At 35.0% G+C, this 23,794-nt stretch overlaps 8 protein-coding genes and 4 pseudogenes across 12 annotated transcripts, besides 3 other annotated features; 7 read left to right on the top strand and 5 right to left on the bottom strand.

Annotated features, from left to right (window-relative positions):
• Positions 1–7,192: part of a mobile genetic element that runs on past the window's edge.
• Positions 333–1,001, top strand: TVAGG3_0891260 (uncharacterized protein; the record flags this gene model as incomplete). Its single annotated transcript, XM_051250855.1, has 1 exon — positions 333–1,001. One exon carries the CDS (start codon positions 333–335, stop codon positions 999–1,001), a length of 669 nt encoding a protein of 222 aa, XP_051086330.1.
• On the top strand, positions 4,514–5,609 carry TVAGG3_0891250 (annotated as a pseudogene). Its single transcript has one exon. A coding segment is annotated over exon 1 (1,096 nt).
• A 583-nt stretch (positions 7,193–7,775) lies between the features above and the next one.
• Positions 7,776–7,812: a mobile genetic element.
• Positions 7,813–7,959: 147 nt separating this feature from the next.
• TVAGG3_0891220 lies at positions 7,960–10,189 on the top strand (annotated as a pseudogene). The gene has a single exon. A coding segment is annotated over exon 1 (2,230 nt).
• A 1,577-nt stretch (positions 10,190–11,766) lies between these two features.
• Positions 11,767–23,794: part of a mobile genetic element that runs on past the window's edge.
• Positions 13,318–13,851, top strand: TVAGG3_0891210 (protein of unknown function, DUF4106 family; the record flags this gene model as incomplete). The annotated part of the gene is made up of 1 exon (XM_051250854.1): positions 13,318–13,851. The coding sequence occupies one exon, from the start codon at positions 13,318–13,320 to the stop codon at positions 13,849–13,851; it is 534 nt and encodes a 177-aa protein (XP_051086329.1).
• TVAGG3_0891200 lies at positions 13,856–14,661 on the top strand (annotated as a pseudogene). Its single transcript has one exon. A coding segment is annotated over exon 1 (806 nt).
• Positions 14,690–15,727, top strand: TVAGG3_0891190 (annotated as a pseudogene). Its single transcript has one exon. A coding segment is annotated over exon 1 (1,038 nt).
• Positions 17,301–17,750, top strand: TVAGG3_0891180 (protein of unknown function, DUF4106 family; the record flags this gene model as incomplete). The annotated part of the gene is made up of 1 exon (XM_051250853.1): positions 17,301–17,750. The coding sequence occupies one exon, from the start codon at positions 17,301–17,303 to the stop codon at positions 17,748–17,750; it is 450 nt and encodes a 149-aa protein (XP_051086328.1).
• On the bottom strand, positions 18,307–19,113 carry TVAGG3_0891170 (KilA, N-terminal/APSES-type HTH, DNA-binding family; the record flags this gene model as incomplete). Its single annotated transcript, XM_051250852.1, has 1 exon — positions 18,307–19,113. One exon carries the CDS (start codon positions 19,111–19,113, stop codon positions 18,307–18,309), a length of 807 nt encoding a protein of 268 aa, XP_051086327.1.
• On the bottom strand, positions 19,202–19,816 carry TVAGG3_0891160 (organellar and viral DNA polymerase type B; the record flags this gene model as incomplete). Its single annotated transcript, XM_051250851.1, has 1 exon — positions 19,202–19,816. One exon carries the CDS (start codon positions 19,814–19,816, stop codon positions 19,202–19,204), a length of 615 nt encoding a protein of 204 aa, XP_051086326.1.
• TVAGG3_0891150 (organellar and viral DNA polymerase type B) lies at positions 20,831–21,398 on the bottom strand (the record flags this gene model as incomplete). The annotated part of the gene is made up of 1 exon (XM_051250850.1): positions 20,831–21,398. A coding segment is annotated over one exon (568 nt), but the record flags the coding sequence as incomplete, so codon positions are not given.
• TVAGG3_0891140 (uncharacterized protein) lies at positions 21,939–22,235 on the bottom strand (the record flags this gene model as incomplete). Its single annotated transcript, XM_051250849.1, has 1 exon — positions 21,939–22,235. One exon carries the CDS (start codon positions 22,233–22,235, stop codon positions 21,939–21,941), a length of 297 nt encoding a protein of 98 aa, XP_051086324.1.
• On the bottom strand, positions 22,890–23,750 carry TVAGG3_0891130 (uncharacterized protein; the record flags this gene model as incomplete). The annotated part of the gene is made up of 1 exon (XM_051250848.1): positions 22,890–23,750. The coding sequence occupies one exon, from the start codon at positions 23,748–23,750 to the stop codon at positions 22,890–22,892; it is 861 nt and encodes a 286-aa protein (XP_051086323.1).

The following is a 23,794-nucleotide window of genomic DNA, read 5'->3' as shown; positions in this document are numbered from 1 at the left end:
CCCCAGATGTTTTCTCAACGTTTCAAGGTTATAAATACAACGTTCTCGAAAAGCCTGATTACTCAAAAATTGAGATGTTTATGAATTTCATTAAAGAAGCCATTTGTGATAATAACGATGAAGTGTATAAATACCTTCTCGGCTGGATTGCATCAATGATTCAACATCCAGGAATCAAGAATGAAACAGCAATTATTTTGAAAGGACTTCAGGGAACAGGTAAAAACAGATTTACAGACATTATTTCTGAACTTCTCGCTGGTTATTCATGTAAAAACATTACCGAAATAAGTGAGCTAACGGGTAATTTCAACTCAGTAGTTGAGAATAAAATGTTTCTTGTACTTAATGAACTCAAGAATGTAGGTGAAGACAGACTCGCAAACTTCAACGCTTTGAAATCAATTATTACGGATAATGAGATTAGAATTAATGAAAAGAATCAACCCAGAAGAACTGCTCAGAACGTTGCAAACTTCATTTTCGTAACTAACAACGTCTACCCTGTCAAAATTGAAGTTGGAGACAGAAGATACGTAGTTTTAAGAGTTAATGGTAAATTCAAGGGTCAATTTGATTATTTCAAGAATTTGATGAATTCATGCACAAAGGAATTTTATGATAACCTTTTAACATATTTTATCAATTACGACCTTTCATCATTTAATGTACGAATCATACCGATGACTGAAGCCAAACAAGATTTAATAGAATTATCAACAAATCCTTTAGATGTATGGATAAATACACATTATGATGAATTGTGTGCAGGTATGACGTGTAAAAATGCTCTATTCTGCAAACCATCAGACATGAAAGACAAAAACTTTCAAATGAGCATTAAGGATAAATGTGAAAGGAAACAGAGAAGAATAGATGGTAAACAAACATGGTGTTATGTTTTGAAAGAAGAAATGAAAGGATTATATAAACAGGTTGAACCAAACGATAATGAGGATTCATTTACTGACGATGAAATACCTGTAAATGAAGCTTTATAAAGTATGATTTGAATTTATTTTTGCATTAATCCTGCTGTGATGTCTAAATGTCATGTTGTCATCATTTTTAAAAGAAGTTAATTAACCTGGTGACGTGGTGACGTGGTGACACTTTCAGTTCTTCAAAAATAATTCATAAATGCTGCATTCTCTCCTAAAAATATTTTTGCATTCAACCCATGCTGTTGTCTAAATGTCATGTTGTCATCATTTTTAAGAGAAGTTAATTAACCTGGTGACACATAGTGACGTGGTGACACCATCAGTTATTCAAAAATAAATTTTCTTATAAAGCTTCAGGGTCAATTTCTTCAACCATTTCACTTCCTTCGTCAATGTCAATAGAAGCTTCTTCAACCTTTGGTAAGAATTTCTGTATAACATCTTTGTTCGTTATTGTCTTCAGAGATGAAGGATAATATTTCACAGATGTTTCACCTTTCTTATATTCTTTCTGTTCGGAAAGATTTAAAGCAATACTGAAGAAGTCAACGTTAGAGTTCTTTATGACAGTATAATGATATCTTTGACATTCACGAAGAAACTCTTTGTTTCAAAAACTACTGCTAACTCTTGTGAAGTATAACGTTTGCGGTCAATGACGATAGCTAATGGTCTGACATACTGACCAACACTTAGATTCTTTCACAAACTTCTTGTTAAAGATAACATTAACATTTGAAAGCATTATTGAACTCATTCTTGATGGCAGTAGCGAGAGCATTGTATGAAAGAACTTGCAATCTTGCATGTGTTTCATTAAAATAAAAATATTAAATTATTTTGAAAAATAACTTGAAAAAATCTAATCTACTTTTTTTCAAAAAATATTTTTTTTATTTCCTACTAAAAGATGTATCGGAAGTTGTCTAAGTTAGAAACACTCGGAAATAAAACAACTACTTCTTACAGAAGCTAAACATAGATGTTGCAAAGCATTACGCGACAAACAAAAAAGCACTCGCTGACATCCTCAATGACTATAATGGTGCAATAAGTTATGATAGAATTCATGAGTTCATAAAGCCGCAACGCGGCGAGGACGAAGTCCATGCAAGAGCATTTCCGTTAAATGACGTTGCTATTGACTTATATCATAGACGTTCAGTACCTCATGAAGTAAGAAGAGAAATGTTTGACATAACAAATGCAAACGTTGGTGAAACAAGAAGAAGAACGACACACTGAAACAACAGAGAAGAGAGATGTTTAAGAGCGCTATAGAACAAGTTCGCAAGCTAACGATGTCCTTCGTTCATTGACGACAACCAAAAGAAGGTGAGAGATGGTTAAAGAAAGATGAAGAGAATAGGAAGAGGAATGTTAAGACAGGCAATAGACTCATTGACTTTAACATCGAGCTTTAGATGAACCAAACAGAGACTACTTACACAAACATTTCGGTAAGGTTTTCATGAGACTCTTAGAGAAGATTAAAATAAACTCCCAACAAAGATGGATGGTATGTTATAAACTTGGTGGAAAGTATGAATGTTCTACGTTAAACCTCAATAATATTGGAACATTACTACATCAGCTCTTGAAGGAGAACTTTATATCAGAGATAGAAGCAAATGCTGCAGGTATTGTTGAAATGCACTATGACTTCTTCTTGACAAACATAAAGAATCTTACTGAAATAAAGATGTATGATTTAACAGAATATGAAGGCTTAACGATGTCAGATGTAAAGAAAGGCAAACCAAAAAAGAGACCATATAGAGATGAAAGCACACTGACAAATGACAGAAAGCCATTTTGGAAGCTCTTAAGCAAACAGGAACCCAGCACTTATAGAAAGCTTTTGGAAAAGATAATGGTGAAAAGAAGTTTTATAAGAAGAGAAGCGGTCAGTTCTGGAAGTATCTTTGCACATTACCTATAAATCTTGAGCGCTACCAAATCTTCAATGAACTGAACAAAAGAACTGCAACACTTATGACAGAAGATAACTGCTTCGTTTATGCTTGCATTCAGGCTGGAGTAAATGAAGAAACTATTGACCACATGAGAGAAGTCATTCGTGTTAGAGACTTTCCTCAAAGTAAAGTACAAGAAATTTCTGACGCAACAGGTATAGCATTTAATGTTACCATTGGTTACTTCAATGACTCAAGACAATAATGAAATAAAGAGATACATACCAAAAGAATGTGAAACTGTTAAACTCTTGACTTACTTCTTGTTGAAGACCATACATGCTAAACGAAAGATTACCAATGACAACATATTTCATTCGCAACTATATAGAAATCTTGAAGGAGTGTGGTGGAGTAACATTGAGAAACAGATGAAGATTTTACAAAGAGAGAGAACAAATATGTAGTTCGTTATGATAGAACAACACTGTTATGGGATGTTATGAAAAATTTGTGGAGTGCAAATATTTCGAACCTATTTCTTATGGAGAACTTTTCACATATACGACTGACTTATATAAACAGAACCTTGCACCATTTAAAGATTTGACATACTTCCAAAGTATTGTGTACAGCTGAAGAAGAAAGCCGAGTCAAAAGAAGTAAATAAAGCTAAATGTAAGTTCATTCCTGAGCACGTTTTCTTTGCTGACTTTGAATGTAGCACAGACGGCTTTCATAAAGCCTTTAACATTTGTTATGACAGTGAAGATGGTTCAGTGAGTGAAAGCATTTGGGGTCAGAACTGTGCAACAGAATTTTTGGAACGACTTCCTGACAAGAGTTTAATATATTTCCATAACCTCAATTATGATATAAACTTCATCTAAGACACATGACAGAAGTGAAAGGAACTCCCATCATTAAAGGTTCACGAACAATGCAAATAACTGGCTTATATAAAGGAAGGGCAATTATTATAAAAGACTCTTACAGTGTTATAAATAAGAAGCTTAAACTATTTCCTGCTATGTTTAACTTACAAAGGACCGAAAGAAGTATTTCCATACAACTACTACAGCAGTTGTTTGTTAGCAAATGAAACAACAGAACTGGTGTCATTTCTGAAGCGTGTAAGTTTATCCATGATGCGGGATACGTTCATGAAAACATAGATTCTCAAAGGTTGCAGAATAGATGAGAACCATTTCGATTTAGAAAAATATAGCTCATTTTATTGCAAACAAGATGTAAGAATTTTAAGAGAAGGTTTTGTTAAGTTCCGCATGACATATGAAAGAATTGATTTAAACGTTTATGACTACGTTAGTATTTGTTCTATTGCTAACAAATTGTTTGAGAACAGAGTGTACTTCCCGAATGGAAATTTATATGACCTCTCAAATAAACCAAGAAATTTATTTCACGCTGTATTCAAGGTGGAAGATGTATGCTGTCAGATAACATGAAACAAAAGAGCGAAAAGAAACTCATTGCTGATTTCGACGCTGTTTCATTATATCCATCAGCTATAGCAAGACTTTATACTTTAGAAGGTATTCCAAAGGTTATGAAAAAGAAATGTTAAGCACAGAGTATCTCATGAGACATTTATTCGATGACGACCAAAAGGAACCCATTGGTGAAAAGTTTATGTCTGGCTTCTTTGTTCTCATTAAGATAACAGAGATTGGAATACATAGACACTTTCCTTTAATAGTTTGTGGCCCTGAACTAAATCCAGAACTTAACGTTCCCAGAATTCAAACACTTGCTGTTTAATGTATGTTGACCATATAACATTACAAGACTCATAAAATATCAAGGTGTCAAATGTGAAGTGTTGCAAGGATACTATTACGATGGAAACAGAGATATTAGAAAAGAGATGAAGTAAAGAAGTTGTTTGAGTAAGGTTAAAGTATAAGAAAGAAGGAAATCCTTTGCAAGAAATATAAGCTCATTCTGAACAGTATTTATGGCAAAACTATTCTATCTCCTATTGAGTCAAAAATAACCATAGTAAATGACAAAGATGCTATAAGATATGCCATCAGAAACTACAACCATATAGTGAAGTTCGAAGGTTTGGATGGTTCAGATAAAACTATTTTCAAGCTAACGAAAAGTATTTGCAGACACTTTAACTTCTGTCACTTGGTGTTAACATTCTGTCAATGTCGAAGAGAATAATGAATGAAGTATTCTGTACTGCTGAAGATATGGGACTTCAAATATTTTACAGGACTGTGATAGCATGCATATTTTCAATGAAGACATACCAAAGCTTGCAGCAGAGTTTAAGAAGAGATACGTAGAGAACTTATAGGAAAGAACTTTGGTCAATTTCATTCTGACTTCGCAGAAATAACACCTGGAAAACAAAGTTTAGCATACAAGTCAATATTTTGTGGAAAGAAGACCTACATAGACTTACTCACTAACGATTTAATGAAGTTGCATTCATGCACGTTGTAAAGGTGTCAAACAAGACGTCCTTGCTTTAACAGCAAATGAAATGTTTCCTGAAGCTATACAATGTTATTACAATGAAGATAAGAACATTCACATACCTGTTGGAACATATGACAAAGACTCTGAGTTCAGTTTAATGAAACTTTACAAAGCACTTCATGATGGTCAAGAGATTGGATTTGACTTATGTAAGTCTTCTAGTCCTTGCTTTGCTGAAAAGTTTAACTTCTCAATAACGACTAAAACAAGCTTTATTCGTAAGTTGAAGTTCTGAGGTCATTTATTTTTGTCAGCAATGAGGTCATGAATGAGGTCATTTATTTTTGTCAGCAATGAGGTCATGAATGAGGTCATTTATTTTTGTCAGCAATGAGGTCATGAATGAGGTCATTTATTTTTGTCAGCAATGAGGTCATGAATGAGGTCATGAATGAGGTCATTTATTTTTGTCAGCAATGAGGTCATGAATGAGGTCATTTATTTTTGTCAGCAATGAGGTCATGAATGAGGTCATTTATTTTTGTCAGCAATGAGGTCATGAATGAGGTCATGAATGAGGTCATTTATTTTTGTCAGCAATGAGGTCATGAATGAGGTCATTTATTTTTGTCAGCAATGAGGTCATGAATGAGGTCATTTATTTTTGTCAGCAATGAGGTCATGAATGAGGTCATGAATGAGGTCATTTATTTTTGTCAGCAATGAGGTCATGAATGAGGTCATTTATTTTTGTCAGCAATGAGGTCATGAATGAGGTCATGAATGAGGTCATTTATTTTTGTCAGCAATGAGGTCATGAATGAGGTCATTTATTTTTGTCAGCAATGAGGTCATGAATGAGGTCATTTATTTTTGTCAGCAATGAGGTCATGAATGAGGTCATGAATGAGGTCATTTATTTTTGTCAGCAATGAGGTCATGAATGAGGTCATTTATTTTTGTCAGCAATGAGGTCATGAATGAGGTCATTTATTTTTGTCAGCAATGAGGTCATGAATGAGGTCATGAATGAGGTCATGAATGAGGTCATTCGTGATAAAAATAAAGCTAGCGTAGATTTTACAATACTGCGATGGTAGAGTTCAGTTTAGAAAGATAAAGCAACCATTAGATAGAGAAGGTATATTAAGGAAGATTAAACTTCATGAGGACAACATTGCTGAACTTAAGAAGAAGTTAGAAGAGTTGGAGAAAGGAAGAGAGTTATAAAGCAATGAATTCAACAGGGTAGAAAAGAGGTTAGAAATCGGGTTAGATCTAACCATCTACCCTAAATTTATTTTTGTGCTATGTTTTCATACGTGTGAGGGTGGTGATATCATTAATTTTTAAGTTTATTTTTATATAAATGACGAAAACTATTGAGATAACAAACTACAACGGTCATGAGTTCAAGAACTTGTTCTTCGTTCCTCGTGAAAATACATTCTATCAGATACGAGGGAGAAAGGGTAAAGTTAGTTTGAGCGTTTATGAAGGAATGAAGAATGGAAAGTTTATACAAGCATACGATACAAACGGTAAACGTGTTTCATTAGCTTTGTCAAAACTTACTAACATTTATTTTTGACAGTGACTTTGACTCTGACGATTGGAGCGACAGCAGCGATACTGAAGAATATGAAGTATTGTGTGAAGCACAGCAATGGGAGGAGTTGCAATACTTTTGTAAGTGAGAACGTTTATTTTTACAGTAGTGAAGTGAAGTGGTTGGTGGTTTTGTAAATATTTAAGGTTAAGTTAGTGTTGTCGTTTGTGTTGTAAAATATACGTTAACGGTTTTGTAAAGTGTCAAATTCACATATAATGGGTACGGTGGAACGCAGTGCCTCCGTACCCTTGATATGTATACTAACTATCAAGAGAGGAAGCATCTTGATCAAGAGAGGAAGCTGCATGATGGAGTGAGGAAGCATCTTGATGAAGAGAGGAAGCATCTTGATCAAGAGAGGAAGCATCTTGATGAAGAGAGGAAGCATCTTGATCAAGAGAGGAAGTACTTTGAAGAAGAGAGGAAGCATCTTGATGAAGAGAGGAAGCATCTTGATCAAGAGAGGAAGTACTTTGTTGAAGAGAGGAAGCACCTTGATCAAGAGAGGAAGTACTTTGAAGAAGAGAGGAAGCACTTTGTTGAAGAGAGGAAGCATCTTGATGAAGAGAGGAGGCACCTTGATCAAGAGAGGAAGCATCTTGATCAAGAGAGGAAGCATCTTGATCAAGAGAGGAAGCTGCATGATGAAGAGAGGAAGCATCTTGATCAAGAGAGGAAGCACCTTGATGAAGAGAGGAAGCTGCATGATGGATGCATGATGGAGTGAGGAAGCATCTTGATGAAGAGAGGAAGCGTAAGAACCGATAACATTTACAAAATATTAAATTTATTTTGTAAATTTTCCAAAAGCCTTAGTACCAATGTAATATAAATGCTCCAAAAATACTGTAATAAACAGAAATTCATCAAAAGTGACAGCTCTCAATTTTTTGACATTCGTAAATTCTAAATTGAATGAGAAAAATGAAATAATACTAAGCATAAAAAAAAAAGGCATTGGGGCTTCCAGGGCTGCGCCCCTCTAGCCCCCTGAAGATGTTTAGTATAAAACCGCTTTTTAACTTCACTTAAAATGCCACGTAAGCTACGTAAGAATATACGTAAGAGGAAGAGAGCATTGAAACATCCAATAGTAAGACTAACACCACAACAACAGTTGCAACAACAAATGCTGAATGACCCCACTATGTTGCAACAAATGTCAAGCAATCCTATGCTTTTAAACCGAGTTGTTGGTGCACAGAGTGGAGGTTTAAGAGCGGCACTTTTAGCGAAAATGGCAGGCTATGGTGGAGCTGCAGACGGAACAGCCTATAACCCTCAAAGTCAAATGAATTTGAGTTCACTCAAAAATCAAATAACAGATGTCAAAAAGTCAAACATAGACATACAGAAGCAAATAAGTGAAAACGAAAAGAAACTAGAATATGACAGACACACAAAGAAACTCAATGAGTTAAACGTAGAGAAAAAGAAGAAAGAAGAACAACTGAAAGAACTAAGTACAGAGGAATATGCGAAAAAATGTCAGAAAAAGCAGCAGAAGTAGCAAAAATGGAACAAGATGTCATAAATTTGAAAAACCATACTACTCAATATAAAGTACTGAAAGATGAAGAGATAAAACAAAAAGCCCTGAAGACATATATGGATAGCGATGAGTATAAAAAAGAAGTTGAAGCAAATGTAAAGGCAGAAAAACTTTTACAGTTGCAAAACCAAACCGTACAGTATGAAAACTTAGCACAAGAAAGTAAAAATAACGACGCAGCCATGCAAAAGGCAATGAAAAGCGCAGAATATATAAAAGCTAACAATGACTGGTTAGATGCCCAAGCCAACGCCAAAGCAGCCCAACTCATAGGGTCAATAAGGACAAAAATACAAGCGGATGAAGACAGTTCAAATGAAGCTTTAACAAATGCTGACTTTAAGAACGCCTTCGAAGCTCTTCATAGTAAGGTGAAACAAGTGAACGATTTCTCATCTGGAAAGAAACTGAAGTCTGAAGGTTTTGACAAAGAGTTAAAAGAAGTAGCACAAAATATGACGAAAATAACAGATGCAGCAACGAGACAGGCAGTTCAAAGTGCCTATGACGCCGTTAGAGCAACTGTTGTGGAAAGTCAAGAAAAAGAGTTACAACAGACCAAAACAGACCTAGTAAATGCTTTCTTAAAAACGAAAAGTCAGGTAGGACATTACGCTGCAGATGGAACATATGTGCCAGCTGGTGGAACTTATATACCAGCTGGTGGAACTTATATACTAGCTAATGGAACTTATATACCACCAAACCCTCCAAGAGAAGCACCTGCACCAGGACTACCTAAAACATTTACATCGTCACATGGACACAGACACAGGCATGCAGCAAAACCAACAGTTCAAAATCCAGCACAACAACCACCTCCACAACCAACAATTCAAAACCCTGCACAACAACCACCTCCACAACCAGCACAACAACCAACAGTTCAAAACCCTGCACAACAACCACCTCCACAACCAGAGCAAGGACATAAAAGAAGTAGAGAACAAGGAAACCAAGAATTCTTAAAAAGGCTTAAGGAAGACTATGGTTACCCAGATAGTATTGACTTTAGTGACAGATATAAAGAAGCTATTAGAAAGTTCAAGGATGGAAATACTGACCCGGACCTATTTAGCTTTATGGCTCAGCACCAAAGGGGATATAATTTCAAACCTGGAAAATACAAGCTCGCTAAGGGATATGATTTAATAGCATATCATCCAAATGACATGAACGAATTTACTCCGAGATATTTGATGTCAGAGCTAAATGACAATTCAACTCCCGTCATGAAACGCGTAAAAAATAGAGACGGAACGAAAGAAGAAAGGTTTATGAGTCCGGATGACTTAGATAGGGAAATTGTTGAAAACGGTCTCGGAATATATGAAATGCCAGCAGATGAGGTACAAGAAACTCCGCAGGAAGAAGTTCAGATACAACCAGACATGGAAGAAATAGTTCAGCAACAACAGCTAGAAGAGCCTGAAGGAAACGAACAAGTCCTTCCTTTGGAAACTAACTTCACAGAACTAGATGAAGATTTGGAACAGCCGAAAAATCTTGACCCTCAACAAGAGTATGCGGAGAATATGGAATATTTCCAAGAGTCTAAAAAAAATTCGGCTGACATAGTAGAAGAATATCGAAAAATGTTTGCCGACATACAAAAGACTCCAACACCAGATGAAAATATTCAGCATAGAATGGAAGTACTGAAAGAAAATGTACACAAATACAACAACCCTTTTTACTTACGAGCATTTAACGTTCAATCTTTGGATGAACTCGGTGAAAATAAAAGGTTAAATTTCAACAAAAATATAGAAATGAAACATTGTTTAAAGTTCATTCAGAACCTAACCAAGATGGAAACAAACCTACTTTTGTTTCTGCAGACTATGGAACTACAATGAGATGGGGTCATAAAGCTAATCCGGATAGGTGGTTCATAAACTTACAACCAAATTCCAAGAAGTTGTAGACGCAATGGAATTGAATGGTGAACAAGATATAGCTGGTATTTTAAGCGCGGCTTTAATGCCATTGAAAGATATGAAACATGCAGATATTTTGAACCAGTATGAAATGAACATGGCTGATGGAAATATAACACCTGACGTTCTAGAACATTTATCTCAAAGAACTACACAGAACCATAAAGATGGTATATTTGGTGAAGAGTTTAGAAAGAAAGTTATGGACAGAGAAGGAAGAGAACCTATTGTACATGACCTTGCAAATGAAAGTTTACAAAATGTCATAAAAACTTACTTTGCAGACAATGAACCGAGAAGGGATGAATATTTAAGTAAAACTCAAATGGACAGTACAAATGAAATGTTAGTATTGAAAAACATGTTCCTTGACAAAATAAACCAACTACAGAAATAAACGACGCAAGACTGAAAGATTGGGTAAAAGCTTTCCATTCACAAAAGATATATTGGTAACATGGAAAGAAAACCAGAATGGCTACAAAAACATATATTTGGAAACGAGCATATCCATATGGACAGGCACTGTTTTGAAGAGCTTGAACCGGAAACTCAGGAAAGAGTCATGCAAACAATACGCGAAGACTCAAATACAGACTATGACAAACTCTTTCTAGGATATAGGTTACCTGAGATGGGCGACCAGAGCCAAAGGCAAAAAGGACATGGGAAATTTGCAACATACTAGATGAACATAATGCAAAGATGCAACAACTTCAAGCAGGGCAAGTTACCAAAGCGACACCAAAGAAGAAGAGTAGAACAAAGTGAAAGTAGTGAAGAAGTAACTTCATCTAGTGAAAGTAGTGGCAATGAAGGAAAAAGAAGAGTTAAAAACTCAGTCAGGAAGAAAGTAAAGCTTGGTCGGAGTGGGTTCTATTATGACATATAATCCAACTATTCTATATTTTTACCCATATGAAATGTACGCCGCTCAGAATATAACGCCAACAGTTTTGGATGCCATGAATGGAAATGTTTCCGAATGGTATAACGAATGCGACAATGCCATAGAAGGTCAGAAATAGTTCCTGGAACTTACGAATATACAACTGCTGTTTCTTATGGAAACGTAGGTGAGTTTGGAGAAGGTTCTTCAACAACAGTAGATATTGTTGCGACAGGTTTCATATTATTTCTATGACAACTCTTTCTTATACGTGGAACAAGACATTGAAATAAAACCTTCTGCCAAGTTGTCTGACAAGAAAGGTTGCAATGGAATTTTCTATGTCGGATACCAATATGCTCCAGAAGTTTTCATGGGATATAAGATATATTCTAACTCTGACTTAGTTCAAACAGTAACATGGGCAAACTATGAATGGTTCGCTTGAGAAACTCAGTACAACCACAAGCTAGAGAACAAACAGACCAGTATGCAACTATTGAGAAAATAAGAAGACTTGACCCTAACGTTCCAGGAGTTTATGTTGACCTTTCTGGACAAACTGCAGCAGCAGTAACCAAAGTAAAATTGAAACTTAGAGTTCCTTTGTCATCTTTCCTCATCTTCAGGTTTTTAAGATACTTGCCAAACTGGGCAGGAAAAATTTCTATCGAACTTACTCCAAGCAAAAATAACTTAGTCATTGCACCAACACAAGACCCATTCAGCATTGCTGTAGCTGGAACTGGTGGAGCCAAGTTCTGTGACTTTTGCAAAGACAAAGTTGACTTAGACTTTGGTTTCTCAAACCTCAACACTGAAGTAAACTACTACTTCAATGCTGCTGGAACTGCTTGGGACCCAGTTAAGTTCACATGCGAAAAGTTTGAATGCAAGAGAATAGAAAGCAGACTTGCAGTCTATATGTTGGACCCAGATATTTCAAATGCTTTAGCTGCCAAATATATTGCAGTTCCACTTATGTTCCCTATACACCAAATATCTGTCAAAGACTTTGCAGGTGAAGTTGGAAACCAAAGTGCTGAACCAGGTGCAAGAACAGATATTGCCTTAACAACTGCAATGAAACATGCAGATACTATGTTTGTACTGTTCAGACGAACTATAAATGACTATTCTTGCTTCTACAACCCTGGTATTAAATACCATATAAACATAGATGGCAAATACTATCCAAGAGAAGAATATTCTACAGTTGAGGATATGAGGTCATACAACTTGACATTAGATGCTATGAACTTTAACAACAACTTCACAACAACCATTAACCCTGAAATGCAAAGTTCTATTATGCCATATGTGAAAGTATGGACTCATACAGGAGGTCAAAACACTCAATATACAAATGGAGACCGTTCAAACTTTTGGCTTGGCATTCCATTTGCTGACTCAGAAGACTTTATGGGTGGTATTTCAACTGTTGGTACAGTTCAAATACAATATACTGGTGACAGAGACGGTCCAGATGAATTGAAAGCAAAGAAGTTTACAAAACCAATAGCACTTTTCACGGAAGATGCTCTTTTGAAAATTCGTTCGATGAAACCTGCTGGGGCTCCTCAGATTGGTATAACGACAGCTTCCATCGAGCAGATTTTGGCAGCAGGTCAGTAAGTTGTTCTTGAACTGACTTCTCTCCGTCAAATATTGACAGTACGCCAGTTTTGATATAATATTGTATTATAAACTTACCTTTAGAAATATCGGTCAGTTTTGTTGTTATATTTTTGTCAACGTCAAGAACTTTCACCATCTCGGTTATACCAACTTTCTTTGCTTTATGAAAATATTTTGGTTCAGCAAAGACTGCTATTCTATAACATTTACCATTGTTTGTATAAAGAACTATTCTGTCAATGAACTTGTATTGTTTGTGTGTGTAAACTTTGTTTGCTTCAATTCGAAGAGATACTCAAATACGTCCATCTTTTTATTCTAAGTAAAATGTCATTTCCGAAAAATAGAAGCGTAAGTGTTTCAAAAGGTTTAATGGCGATGGCAGATGTGAAGTTAAATTCACCAACTCAAACAAACAGTCAAAGTGTTGTTGTCAATGTCAAAGACAGAGATGTTGAAGTGGGGAAACCATACGAAGACGAAGATGGTATAACAATAGTTCCTGTAAAAGAACCAACATACCCTGAAGTTAGCAGAGACTTAAGTTCTGTTGCAGATATTCGAAATGACTACCAACAACTTAAAGACAAACTTAAAACTCAGGAGAAGATTTGTCAAGCTTTGGGTATAATGTTAAACTTGGTTGAGCACAACCCTGTAAAAGTGAACTCATATGTCATTGCACCTCATGAAATTTTGAAAGAACTATTGAAACTTTTGACAGAGGCAGACGATATAAACATCAAAGAAATAGAACCCGACATTGCTTGCTGTGGTGTTTCATACAATGTCATTGACAAGATATACGTTATGAAAGGAGGTGAAACGTTGAACTTAAAATATAGTTTCCCAGACGTTATAAAAATATTTGACGACCACAACATTTCATTAAAATTTAGTTGCTAAGTAAATGGCAGAAGACATAGTGGTTTATACTATTACGACTAAAAACCCTGAGTCATATAATTCTATAACAACAAACTTACAAAGTCCTCAAGGACGATATTGTAAACTGACCTTAAACACGATGACGACTAAAGCCTGTTTTGCTCTTTTGACACCAGAAGATTTTATTGTTGTGAATGGTAAAAATACTCCTTTGAAGATACTTACTCAGATATACCACCAACAGGTTTTGTTGACTTATTTAATACTTTAAGGACGGATGTAACATGTGCTGCAACTAGAGCAGGTTTCATTATGTTTGGATGTCCGACTGAGTTTACTATAAACGATATGAGCTATAATACAAAACTTATATCTGGTTTTTACTACCAACAGTTTCCTATAACAGGAAAAGGTGTCATACAAGGAATGTCTGTTCCATTGACTTTAAGTACACCTATTTTATATATTGTTTTCAAACTTAGGTTCAAAGTGCTATTCGAATGTCGACAGAAACTACTATGACCAAAAGATACTCATGCGTATAAACAACACTTTCTCTGCTGGTTGCCTATTGTTCATTCGAATGCAGAGTTTTCAGCTTTAGTAAACTCAAACACTTTAGCAAACATAAACTTAACCTTAGTTGACGCAAACTTTGTTCCTGTAAAACTTTTATGTCCTATGTATTTGTCAATGACGGCAGAAAGTTTCGAATTGGAAGATGCAACTGGTGAAAGTATTGTACTACAAGAACAACTTCAACAACAAATAGCTCAAGAACAACAAATGCAACAAATGGAACAAATGCAACAACAAGCTCAAGAATAAAAAAATATTTTTTTTATTTTTATAAAAAATGTACAGAATAGATGTTCAGATTTTTATGACTTCCAAGCGTTCAGAAATATGTGTCCATTTAGAGACTATAACAAAGCAGTCGAGAATTTGAAACGTTTAGTCATTTATGTCGACTCTGCCCCAGAATGTTATGTCATGAAAGAATGGGATGTAGTCTTTAACAAACCAAAGCGACAATAGTTTCAGAACAAGAATGTAAACAGAAACTTAAGAAAATAAAAGTCGTACAAGTTGGCATGAAGATGTTAGATGCTTGGGATATCTTATTGTCAAAGTTAGAAGATTTTTCAGTTCGTGGTATAAAGTTTATACACCATCTCCAAACTTCTATTCTATCTTCACTGGATATAAATACGAACAAGTAGAATGGAAAGAAAATATTATAGAAGCTTGGTTAGACCATGTCAAAGAAATTATATGCAATGGAAACGAAAGAGTCTATGAGTATATCTTATGTTGGTTTGCAAACATCTTACAACATCCAAGTGCTAAAAATGAAACTGCTCTCATTATAATTGGAAAACAAGGAACAGGTAAGAACACTTTCTTTACAGATATTTTGTGCAAACTGTTAGAAGGCTATTCGAACCCTAATATGACAAACTTAGAAAATCTGCGGTAAATTTAACTCCTCAATAGAGAATATGAAACTTATAGTATGTAACGAACTTCAAAGTATAGATACAACAAAAGTTTTGAACTCGATGCTTTGAAGAGTCTTATAACAGACAAAGTTGGAGTTGTTGAAAGAAAGTATAGAGACCAAAGAGTTTGTGAAAATGTTGCAAACTTCGTCATGGTTTCAAACAACGCCGTTCCGATGAAGTTAGAAAGTTCTGACAGAAGATATGTAGTTGTCAGAACGTCAGAAGCTCATATGCAAGATACAGAATATTTTGACGACTTAGCAGAAACTTTGACACTAACTTTTACAACCACTTGTTCTCATATTTCATGACATTAGATATTTCTAAGTTCAATCCAAGACAAATTCCACATACCGAAGAGAGACAAACATTGTTAGAAGCAAACAAGAGTGTATATGAACTGTTCATAGATGAAACTGACTTTGAGTGTTTAGATGAAAGGTCATTGTACGATTCGTATAAACAGTATTGCAAGAGTATGGTTATATGACAGCGTCTAAACGAACATTCTTGGCAAATGTCAAAAGTCTTTTAGACGTACAGAATGGTGTATATACAAAGAAAAATTTTTCTGAGTAAATTTTAAAAAAAATATTTTTTTATCCGATAGAAAAGATGACGAAATTCATCTCAGTCAACAAGTACATGTCAGGACTTAAAGAAGAACTAGACCCATTCACATATTTGAATGTTTACTTCTACCATTTTGAAAAGTCTTCATTTGACAAAGTTTGGAACATCGAACCAGTTAAGTTTGCTATTGTGACTAAAAATGGTGCGAAATTTGAAGACTTAGACATAGAAGGTTTGTTAACAGTCAAAGAAAGTTTTGACAGAAGGTTCTCAAACCTTAAAGAAGGCAAAGCATACAAACTTGTTATACCTTATGAACCAAAGAAAGCAGACGACTATGAATATTATGAGTCTAAGATAGTTGAAGTTCAAGGTAAATTGGGTAAAAAGATTTTAGAGTCTAAGCCAGTGTTTGCTCCTAAAGAGGAAGAGAACATTGACATTGACCCAGAAATGTTCTAAAAATAAAATTTTATTTTTACATGTCATATCTCCCCTTCTCTGGCTCTGGTTCTTTCTTCTCTTCTTCTACTCTCCCTTCCTTCTTTTCTCTCTTCTTCTTCTTCTCTGGTGGAGTTATGTCAAACTTCTCAGAACCATATTTTTGTAAAAGTGCTTTGTCATTTAATAGCTCTTCTATTCTGTTTTCTATTTCATTTTCAAGAACAGCGCATGTGTCTTCTTTGCATTCTAAGAAGTTTTGTTGGACTTCATCTCTCCAAGAGGCGTCATCTCTGTCAACAAGTCTGTCATTGACAAATTTTAAGACTTCTCTGCTTAAGGTTTTATGGTTCTTGTCATATTCCCAGAAACAGAACTTTAGAACAAATTCACCTTTCTTGTTTACACTATGTAAGATTTTATGGTCGACAGATGTTTTGCTGTCGAAAAGCTTGTCTCGAATATAGATAGCGAAATCGCTAGACATTTCCTAAAAGATAAAATTTTTAATTTTTCTAAAAATATGTTAGAAAAAAAGTTTGCTGACATTGACAAGAAATTTGAGAATGTTTTAAACAAGAACAAGAGGAAGTTGGAAAATGCTCAGATAAAACCCATACATGACAAGTTCTTATTTGCTCAGAATGGTATAACAGGTCTAATCGCACCGCCTGGGTCGGGTAAGACTTTCACTTATCTTAAAATGGCTGCACAACAACAAGAACTAGATGAGAAGAACCCATTCTATGAGTTAGTAGTCATTTGTAGTACTTCTGGTCAATTTGACCAAACCGTCAATTCGTTCAAAGATATTATAAAAAAGTCTAAGTTAGTATGTATAAAAGACTCTGAGTTGTTAGATTGGATAAAGAAGTACCAAAGAAGAGTTTTGAAGTACAATGCTATAAATGAGTAATAAACTCGAAGTTTAAAGACCCAAATGAGGAAATGCAGAGAATATTAGAGAAGAAACACTTCAGAAACAAACAGAAAGAGATAGAATACATTTCGAAGAAATTGCAATCTTACGATTGGAAGACTTACCCTCACAGATGTCTTCTTATCTTAGATGACTTTGCTTCTCATCCTTTGTTAAAGAATAGAGAACAAGACATGTGTCGAATTCTTAAGAAGCTCAGACACTTTAACATTTCAGTTGTCATTTGTGTACAGACAGCCAAGAGTTTAAGTAAGGATGTAAAGAGAATACTTACTGATATCATACTTTTCCCCGGATTGTCCGAAGACGATTTCATGGAACTTATGAAAGAGTCCATGGCAGGTAAGTTTGACAGACATGAACTATGGGAGAAGTACAAAGTCATACAAGACCCTCATACTTCTTTCAGAATTCACATCTACGCGAACAAAGTTCAAATTGTAAAAAGTCAAGCGTAAAAATGTAAGTGTTAGTCTTAGTCTGCTTGTGGTGCTGGGGCTGTCGGTTCTTCTGGCTTTGGAATGGACTCGGTTGGTGGTACGTCGGACATTGTCTTGAAACAATAAAAGACTTGTCTTGAAAAAGTAAAAGACTTGTCTTGAAACAATAAAAGACTTGTCTTGAAAAAGTAAAAGACTTGTCTTGAAAAAGTAAAAGACTTGTCTTGAAAAAGTAAAAGACTTGTCTTGAAAAAGTAAAAGACTTGTCTTGAAAAAGTACGGGTATCGTCTTCAATCAAGACCACTGTTCTCAAATTTGAGAACTTTACACCAAAAAATTTCTTGAAAAATAACGGGTCTTGTCTTGAAAAAGTAAAAGACTTGTCTTGAAAAAGTAAAAGACTTGTCTTGAAAAAGTAAAAGACTTGTCTTGAAAAAGTAAAAGACTTGTCTTGAAAAAGTAAAAGACTTGTCTTGAAACAATGACCGACATAGACCCAGCAGATGAGGCAATTTACATTATAGAGCTACCTGAGCCATCTTTGGTGTCAAGCTTGAAAAATATATGGTTCATTTACTCTTCCTCTTTGAAGTTGTCAAAATACTCTGTTATCTTTTCCTTCAGTAGCGGTAAATCTTCTTTGAATGTAAGTATTGTACAACCTTTCATATCATAGTGTGTTTGAGGTAACGTATCTTGAACTATCTGTTTAACATCTTCATTTGGTGTCATTGAAATCGGTAAGTTTTCGCGATAGAACCAATTTCTGTCAGATTTGTAAATCTTAGCAAGGTCGTAAAAGCTTTTGTTGTTTCTTCTGACTAAATGCAAAATAACCATATCTCTGTCTTCTTCATTTTCCATCTCTTCAGTGTAAATCATATACTTATAGTTCTTTTCCTTTCCTTTTGGTACCGAACGTGGTATTCTTTTCTGTATGTTTTTGTCTTTTGCTTCAAGCTTGTTCTCTAGCTCTTCACGTTCTTGTCTATGAATTTCATCTAACATCATGAAAATATAACAAGCGTAACGAGGTGAAGCCCACATTGCAACAGCATTTACAAGAAGTCTATGTACATACCAACCTCTCAAACCATTTGGCAAATTTTGACGATTTTCGTACGGAATCTCGACCCGCGGTTTTCTACCGGTCGCAAACATATGAGGAAATTCTTCTAAAAGTTCTTTTGTCTGTTGGTTTTCAAACCAATGGTATGCTTGCTTTGTAGAACGAAGAGCATTCAAAATACTTTGCATTTGGTACATGTCATCTTTGACCGAACGAATGAGACGTAACTGTTTGTTATACTGAACCCACTCGTATTCTTCATTTATATCTTCATGAACGATAGCAGTTGTTGTCTTCTCTGATGTTGACATTTCTGTTCTTACATACAAAATAAAAAAATAAAAAAAAATAAAATTAGCGTTATTTTCTATCTTGTATAAAAGACCAAAAATAAACGCTTTACATGTATTTTTCAGCAACTTCGTCAAATACTTTTATAGCTTTGTCGATCTCATCTACTTCAAACGTTTCTTTACCTCTCGTGGGAGCACCATACATTTTCTCAAACTTTTCAAGTAGTTCTGTTTCAGCAGCTCTCATATCGTTAACAAACGCAACCTTAACTCTATTGACTATACTGTCATATCTTTGAGTTATATTAAATGTTCTTCCTATCTTATATCTCTTTGTATTGAAGTCCTTCGGTTTCTGAACGATGTAAAGTAAGCCTTCACAGCAACGTTCCGTATCGAATGAACCATATGTTATGAAATTATATCCAACAACTGGGTCAATCCAGAACAAAACTACTGGTATAAGACTTTTGTCTATAAGATATGCTCTTGTTCCATAGAATCTTACTGATATCATAAGCTCAGGATTTTTTGTCAAAATTTTCTGAGTTGAAGCATTTTTAACCCAGTCGTGTGCTTTCTTTCCTTCAGATAGTGTTAAAATGTCTGACAAAGAATATTTTTTGTATTTCTTTGAGTATCTTACGTTTAAATCACCTATTCTAACCACCTTGGTCTCATTGTCTATCTTTCTAACTGTTTCAAACTCAGTGCTTGTCATTTCCTGTTCTTACATACAAAATAAAAAAAAATATTTTAAAAAAACTAGCGTTAATTTTATTTTTTCTATCTTGTATAAAAGATATGATTTCATAGAGTTTTTTTACGATTTTCATAGAGTTTTGGCGACCAGGGTTTTTCTCCCACTCGCATTTTTTCACGATTTTCATGAGTTTTAGGCGACCCCTGTAAAAGTCGGGGTCGCATTTTTTCACGATTTTCATAGAGTTTTTTTACGATTTTCGAATGGAATCTCGACCCTCGGTTTTCCGCGGGTCGCAATTTTTCACGATTTTCATAGAGTTTTTTTACGATTTTCGAATGGAATCTCTACCCCGGTTTTTCTCGGGGTAGCAAACATATGAGGAAATTCATGAAATTTGGTCATTTTTTTCAGCAAAAATATATTTTAGATCTCACCAGGTCCCTCGGTCCCTCGGTCCCTCGGTCAAATGAACTTCTCTGAAAAAGTGTGACAACATGACATTTTGACAACAACACAGGAAATAGATTTCTTCGTATATGTTTTTTTTACGAAGTGTCAAAGTTCTCTTCGTCACTCATAACAGTTATATAATGAAATTTGGTCATTTTTACTCAGCAAAAATATATTTTAGGTGAAGTGGTGAGATCTCACCTGTTTTCTCACCTCTTTTCTCACCTCTTTTTCACAAACGTTTTACATGAATTGTACGATGTATATTTGAAATTCTAAACAGTTTTGTAGCTTCTATTTCTTCTGTCAGTATGTCAAAAGTTTTCACAATGCCGAAGGTTTCTTTATATTTCTTCTTGACATCTGAAAGAAGGAAATCGTCAGCTGTTGGATAGTTTTTGTTTAGAAATGTCAACATGTCCATTTTATCTTCTGCTGGTTTCTCTGCTTCTTTCTTTAAATCTGCATAGTCGTTTCTCATTCTTTCTATCTCTTTGACGGAGTAGTTATATTTCCTCATTGCTGCTTTACATTTTGAACATTGTGGGTTCATTTTAGCATTGTACATTGAAATAAAACCAGCTAGAACAACTAAGGCGTCAATGGTTTTCTTTAACTCAAAAGTTGCTGGTTTTATCTGTTCGTTCCATACTTTACCTCTTTTATCTTTATCTCTTATCTGCCATACACATTTTGCAACTAACGAAACAAAGTTGTCGTAGGTCTTAAATTCTTCAGATTTGTATATGTCAGAAACATTCTTATATACCATATCGCAGTCTTTGTCCATGACTTTGTGGTTGCAATGAAATCCAAGAAACTCATAGTTTACCTTACGTATGAACTTCTTGGTTTCTACTGAGTCAGTTGGTTTCACTTCTATTTCATCGAATTCTGGAATAGTAAGCTTTTGTTGTTGTATTTCAGGAAGTTTAGGTAGATGTTCAATAATATCCTGCATTTCATAAAGATATTGTTCATTTGTTTCATCTTTCGCACTACAGTCTAAATCTCCTTGGAGAAGTTCTTGCTTTATCTTCTGGATTTCTGTTTCGAAAGTATATGAAGAAGGAATGAAGCTTTTCATCTCTACTAACATAGATGTTGGGTTCATGACTAACGAGTTTGGTGCTGTTGTTGCTAACATGTTCTTACAATAAAAATAAAAAATATTTTTTTTAAAAAACTAACTTTTTTATTTCGGGAAAATTCATGAAAATTCAACGGGTGAGAAAACAGGTGAAAAAAGAGGTGAGATCTCACCACTTCACCTAAAATATATTTTTGCTGAGTAAAATGAGTTTTGGTTGAAAAAACAGGTGGAGCCAAAAGTGGCTCGACCTCAAAACAAGCATTTCGTGAAGAATATACCAATAGCCGGAATTCCGGCTATTGCTTTTTATACAAAGCATATACGATGAAAGTCTCAACAAAACAAGCATTTCGTGAAGAATATACCAATCGCCGGAATTCCGGCTATTGCTTTTTATACAAAACATTTACGATGAAAGTCTTGACAAAACATTGACGAAGAAATCTATCTCCAGTGTTGTTGTCTAAATGTCATGTTGTCACACTTTTTCAGAGAAGTTCGTTTAACCGAGGGACCGAGGGACCTGGTGACACCTAAAAACCATCTAACCTAAAATATATTTTTGCCGAATTCAATAAAAATAAAATGGTTCATTTACTCATAATATTTTTGTACAAAAGGACCCCAAACTTTTAACCTCTCTTCTGCAGCTTCTAATGAAACTTTAGCGAGTTCATATTCTCTAAATTCTCTCTTTAAATCTTCTTGTTCCCATTGGTTTAGTTCGTATGGAGAGTCTCTATAACCAGAACATATCTCATGTTCATGTTCTATTTGTTTTTCATGCATTTTTCTAACTTCTTCTTCGAACAAAGGTTTTGCATTCTCTGCTGTATCTTCAAGTTCTTCTTCATCTAATTTCTCATGAACTTTCTTGTCTATGGAGTCCATAATTTTTCCAACTGCTATGCAATATTTTGGAGAAGCCCACATTGCTATATAGTTTACGAGTCTTGGGTCTACATACGTTCCTCTAACCTGTTTGATTTCATCGGAATTCCTGCATTAACATTGTATAAAAAGCACCCGCCGGAATTCCGGCGGGTGGTATATTCTTCACAAAATGCCTTAAAATACTCTTCCCAGGACTTATTTTCCAACAACTTTCTAAAGTCTTTCCTAAACTGCTGACATATCTTTGTTGCATTTATATAACCATCCTTGTCTCTACGTAAGACTTCAATACCGTTGTAAGTGCCTTTTGTGAATGTTTCGCCATTAGATTTGTTCGTGAACGTTTTTGCTTCGACTGTCATTTCAGTTCTTACAATAAAAATAAAAAATATTTTTGGCTTAACCGTCGGACATTCGTTTGTGGCTTAACCGTCGGACATTCGTTTGTGGCTCGACCTCAAAACAAGCATTTTGTGAAGAATATACCACCCGCCGGAATTCCGGCGGTTGCTTTTTTATACAAAATTCAACGGGTGAAATCTATCTCCTGTGTTGTTGTCTAAATGTCATGTTGTCACACTTTTTCAGAGAAGTTAAAATGACCGAGGGACCGAGGGACCGAGGGACCTGGTGAGATCTAAAATATATTTTTCAATACTTTTTCAGCACTTTTCCGTAGTTGTATATGAAAGACAATTCGAGATAAAAGTCATAGTACAGTGGTATAATATGCTGCACACCGTTTGTTGTGAACCAGACTTGAAAGTCAGAGAAACTGTTACTAGGTGGTTCGTAGAATTTAGAAGCAAAGTCATAAAAGTCCTTACCGATACACAGAAAACTGTTGTTGCTTGAACTGAAACTTGCATGACACATGACATTTTGAGGGTCAAACACGTTTCTATAAACTGTCAAATCTGCTGGTGGAAGTATAAATTTAAATGGACCATCTGGTGGCAATGGTTCGTTCTGGTTTAGTAACCGAAGAAATTGTGCCCAAGAACGTTTGTCTACTCCCCAATATAAAAACTCTGTATCTCTTGGAGGGTTAATTTCAATCTTTTGAAATGAAACGGTGGAGTTCATCTTGTCATATTCTAGTTTCAGATAGTATGTTCCATTTAGTAAAGAGTCGTATTTTTCTTGAAATTCCCAGTAGTATTTGTTTATTTGAGTTTGAAAGTCATTTAGAGTTTTTTCAAGACTTTCGTCTGAACGAATTGTAAAGATTTTCATTTCATCAAATTTTTCTATTAGACCATCAGAACCTTTAAACTGCCCATGAAAATATACTGCGAACATAAACGCGTTAGTTCTATTTGAAAACAAAACTCTTCTAAATCCTATTGCCTTTGCATCTGAAGGACTTTGAAGCCAACGAATTGGATAGTCAAACCTGTAAGTTCGGGATAAAATTTCTTCATCTGATATAGTCCTACCAGCGTTTGTAAAGATATAGTCTAACGGTTTTGTATCTGCTGCTTTTGTTCTTTGTTTTTCAACCTGAAGCATTTTATATATGTAAAAATATACTGTTTTAAAAACGTTTTAAAATG

The sequence above is a fragment of the Trichomonas vaginalis genome, chromosome VI, assembly GCF_026262505.1.
Source record: "Trichomonas vaginalis G3 chromosome VI, whole genome shotgun sequence".
Classification (NCBI taxonomy): Eukaryota; Parabasalia; order Trichomonadida; family Trichomonadidae; genus Trichomonas; species Trichomonas vaginalis.
Note: the sequence above shows the minus strand (reverse complement) of the source record. Positions and strands in the feature narration are given on the sequence as shown.